The following is a 4,444-nucleotide window of genomic DNA, read 5'->3' as shown; positions in this document are numbered from 1 at the left end:
TATAATTATGAAGAAAGAGTTTCATAATCAACCAATCCATTTCTTTGAGGGCAAGGTATCACCCTAAAACAAAACCATAGAACAAAAAATACCTGAAAACAAAGAGCTCACTACTTAAAATGTTTCACCATAGCTCCTTTGAATTGAAGCTAAATTTCTAACATCCTCCTTTTCACATAATCAGGAGATTAAATCTCACTTCTTTGGCAAGGAACTTTTAGCTGCATTTCATTTGATGCACACAAATAATCAAATGACAAAAGCCATCCCCCCACCTCTATTAATGCAGCAAAAGTATATTGATGGCATGACATTCCGTACAAGGCCCATTGTTGGGTTCAAAAGTTTTGTACTGGAGTAATTAAATAACCATTGGAAGTACATAAATGTTACTTATTTGCAAGAGGGTTCTCAACGAACCCAAAAACAGAGAAAAGAAGGCAAGGAAGGAAGATTAATATGCCCAAAGAGTATTTCTGACAATGTGTATAATTAACACATGAATCTTGTTTCAAGCATCCCAAAGAATGTGGTAATGTTGTAAATTATTTCGCTGACTATGCTCAAAACACCTCCTTTACAAGAGCACAAAAGAGTGGATACCTTGAGCTATATATTGCAGGGTTGAAGAATGATATTGTGATATGTTCAAGGAGGATTTTACATTGAAATACTACTTATTGGCATATTGCTCTAATATATTTTTCTCAAGAGGATTTTGCACTAACATTGTGCATTTGTATCAGGCTTGAGCTTGTTCTTTAATCTAAAAATCTTCCACTTTCTCTTCTGCCCTTGCAAGTTAAGAAGATCTGAATCCAAAAATTCTCCAGGCGGCATAGGTGGGATTGGATGGCAACTTTTTTCTCGCAATTCTGAATACATACATATACATATATTCAGGGTGAAGTGACCACTTATTTGAATTATTTGACGTGTAAAAAAAGGGTTCAAAGATTACATGAAGAAATGATGTACCTGGTGTAGTCCATTGGGATGCTGAGAGGGCATCATGTATCCATTCAGGGCCTTGAGGTTGTCCAAACTCTTGAAGAGGCCCTAACGAGAAATTAGGAGCTGGCTTGAGCTCATTGATCTGCTTTTTATACAAATAAAGTAATAAAAAACCAATACAAGTCGGTGAGCAGTTCTCCACAAATCACTACTATTATTACAGCCATAACAGGCTTTTCTTACACACTTCGTCACAATATAACACTCCAGGCATCGTGTCTGATAAGGACACAAAACATTTTTGAGCTTATTAGAGAGGCACGGCAGAGCAGACCTAACTTGGTGCGGTCAGTTGCGTGGAAAACTGGGAGAAACAATTCATTTCTAAACATACAGGAAAATGGACCCCTTGCCCCCACCGCACACAGATAGTATAGGCTTGCTCCACCTTGCCAATGGAGGTGCGTAATGTTGTGAACATTTTATTAGATGGAAACTGGGGTCTTTTAACTTCCCAAATGGGGAAGAATGTAGACTTTTTTCCACACATGGAAAAAATACACTGCTTGTGATATATATATATGTATCTATATAGGCAGTGCTTTCTAAAGAATCAATTCTTTCCTACTTGTACAAAGAATGATACATAGAGAGATATAGACATTAATCACAGACCCAGCTTGGTCCACCTACAGATGGTCCATCCCAGCCAATGTGTGCGACATGTTTGACATCAGTTGGATATCCAATCTCCATATCTTCTTCCTTCCACCCTGTTTTGATATTCCAATATATTACGAAAACAATAAAAAGTTTGCCTACAATTGGTGAAATCCACCTAAACAATAAACCTGAACACTGATACCAATATAAGTACTTACCCAGCATCTGTGAAAGAGAAGTTAGACCCTTCCGAGGCGAGAATCTGGGTAAATGTCCCCTGAAGACAAGTCTCCACTTGAAATGGGGTGAGTTCTGTTTTGTTTTTCTCTTGAATGTTGTTGGTGATGATGATGGTTGTTCTGGAGCCCAAAAACGAGAAAAACTTTCATTGACAATGCAAAACATAATTTTCTATATATTTTTAAAATGATTTTTCTTTGTTTACCTTGCATAAACTCGGTCGAACTCTGCCTACTCGAGGAGCTTTTTGGTAGAGTTCCATATGATGTCACAGCAGTAGAGGATGTGTTTGCATGAGTATTTTGATCTGGTATTGAGACTTGTATTAACTCGTTATTGACTTGAGTTTCCCTTATTATGGATCTCTCTCCATCAACATAGTCTTGAATGTCATAGGGCTTGATTGCTTCTTGTATTTGTTTCTTCATTTCGAATGCTGCATTACCATCAGCAAAGCCAAATCCTCGGAAACTCCCATTCTGTAAATCAACCAATAGAATTATTGATCATCTTTAGGATCGATACTAAATATACAACTTCAGTAAAGATATTATACTACATAAAGAGAGACACATGCCTCCAAGCGGATTACGAAGAATCGCTTTGCTGATACCATGAAAGACTCGGGCTTATGCATTGTATGCTCAAATAGTATTTGATTATCCTGCCAATGTGAAAACAAAATAGTTTGTGCATTCCAAATGAGTAAATAATATGATAAATAGAAAGGTTAAACCATGAGAAACCCCCGGGCATCTGGGGAAATAAGGCATAATTCAGAGTCTTTCTCAAATAGGAAACATAATAAGGAAAAACCTATTACCAACAAGTCTCGGAGTTGAAAATATAAGGCAGCATTTCCCAAAGGTCTCATGTAGAATTCTCCAGATGTGCCACTTGAAATCCAAGAAGCATTACTTCCTCCAACGGCTTCAAAAAGTTTCACAGGACATCTTGCCTATCCATAAGAACACAAAAAAAGTTCACTTTTAAGACAATTTTACACTCATCCACACATGCATGCATGTTTTGGCTCAAACAAGTTCACCAGTCCGAGTATCACATTATTGCAATGCTCAACCATTAGATCACACTTGCGTTCACCTTCCACACATTCTTAACCCTGACATACCTACACACCTTCCTCTGTCCATCAACATATGTGCACTCTCAAATGAAATATTCATTAGATCAAGATTCTCTTACTTACCAATTCCACACACACTACATGAAAAAAATTCATTTATTTGACCCCTGAGGACGATGATAAAATCTATTCTATCCATCTATTTTCTATATACATCCATTGGTGCTATATATGTCACAAGATGTCTTTTGATGGTTTTCCTATGTGAGAAAGAGCTGATGTTCCCTCATGTTTCATTGTAGTTATGGTATTCAACGTTATGAGCTTCGACATGGGACATGAAACACACCAAGCAAGGTGTGGCGTGGGGTGAGGGGCCACACTTCCCATGTGGAAAATCCAACAAGCGCACATTCCCTCGTGCTTCTCTCCTAGAAGTTCCCGAATTTGCTGAACACTATAAGTTTCAACAGTCAAAAAAGAACAATGCTTGACTAGGTGTCAGGGGGCCACTTTCCCACAAAGCAAAGTAAACAATCCACCATCCTGTAGGTTTTCCTTGTGGGAAATCGAGAAGGCTGCATTCCCCCTTGTTTCCGAGCAAAGTTACCAATCCCATAGTCCATGTTACCCCCTAACTTGATCAACAATATGAGCTTTCTCCAGGTGAGGCTGTACATACCTAGCTAGGTACAGTGAGCCCACATTTTTACAATGTAGGCAATTGGAGAGCCAATGTTTCTGATGTGGAAAACTAAAAAGACACCAGTTCTCATGTTTGTCCACGTGCATATTCCAAGGAATTATAGTAGGGAGAATGTCTAAAAGGCTTCTGTGTTTGTATACAGCACTGGAGGAAACTAAGAAACAAAAACAAGCACATAATACGGAGTCCTATTTCGCGACAGATTGTTTCACTAGTTTGCCAAGTTCATCATCCTCACCACAAAATTTGGAGGCCAATCGAGAGTCTTCATCCTCAATGATTACTCTCTGTAAGAGTAGGACCTTTAATAATCATTAAAATCTGCTCTTACAATCCTCCTGCAAAAAGAAATGATTTTAAATGGAAATTTTTCATCCTAGATAAACCAACAAGTGGATCTCTGTCTACGTTTAATACATACACATGTGCATATGCGTATAAATATAATTCACACATACATATACACATATACATATACATATACATATACATATACATATACAAACAGACACACAAATATGTACGTATATATATATATATATATATATACACACACACACACAACCCATCCACGTTATAGCTTCTTCCATTCATCTCAATGTCACATAACTCACCATGACAATATACAGCTTGGAAATTGTAGAAACTGTGATGATGCCAAATTTGGTTTAAAAATTTCCTTTGGGTCCTCTTAAAGTGCTCAATAAAATATAGCTCAGAAACAACGGAATTCCTCATAGAACACTGGAGAACCTACATAAAAAAAAATATATATATATATAAGAGAAAGGTAA

The 4,444-nt window shown here is 37.4% G+C and overlaps 1 protein-coding gene across 2 annotated transcripts; it reads right to left on the bottom strand.

Annotated features, from left to right (window-relative positions):
- Positions 1–487: 487 nt before the first annotated feature.
- Positions 488–3,996, bottom strand: LOC147850263 (uncharacterized). 2 transcript variants are annotated; one of them, XM_087336139.1, is made up of 8 exons: positions 3,889–3,996; positions 2,681–2,815; positions 2,435–2,521; positions 2,063–2,336; positions 1,836–1,976; positions 1,630–1,727; positions 979–1,096; positions 488–875 (listed from the first exon to the last, which is right to left on the bottom strand). In XM_087336139.1, the coding sequence occupies exons 1-8, from the start codon at positions 3,919–3,921 to the stop codon at positions 724–726; spliced, it is 1,038 nt and encodes a 345-aa protein (XP_087192265.1). In that variant the 5' UTR covers positions 3,922–3,996; the 3' UTR covers positions 488–723. The 2 variants fall into 2 exon arrangements, with proteins under 2 accessions (XP_087192265.1, XP_087192266.1); XM_087336140.1 differs by having other exon boundaries at positions 1,648–1,727.
- Positions 3,997–4,444: the final 448 nt, after the last annotated feature.

This window comes from Azolla caroliniana, unplaced genomic scaffold, assembly GCF_043228905.1.
Source record: "Azolla caroliniana isolate FFs.n. ecotype wild unplaced genomic scaffold, voAzoCaro1.0.p SCAF_21, whole genome shotgun sequence".
NCBI classification, from domain to species: domain Eukaryota; kingdom Viridiplantae; phylum Streptophyta; class Polypodiopsida; order Salviniales; family Salviniaceae; genus Azolla; species Azolla caroliniana.
The sequence above is the reverse complement of the archived record's forward strand: the minus strand, read 5'-3'. Positions and strand labels throughout refer to the sequence as shown.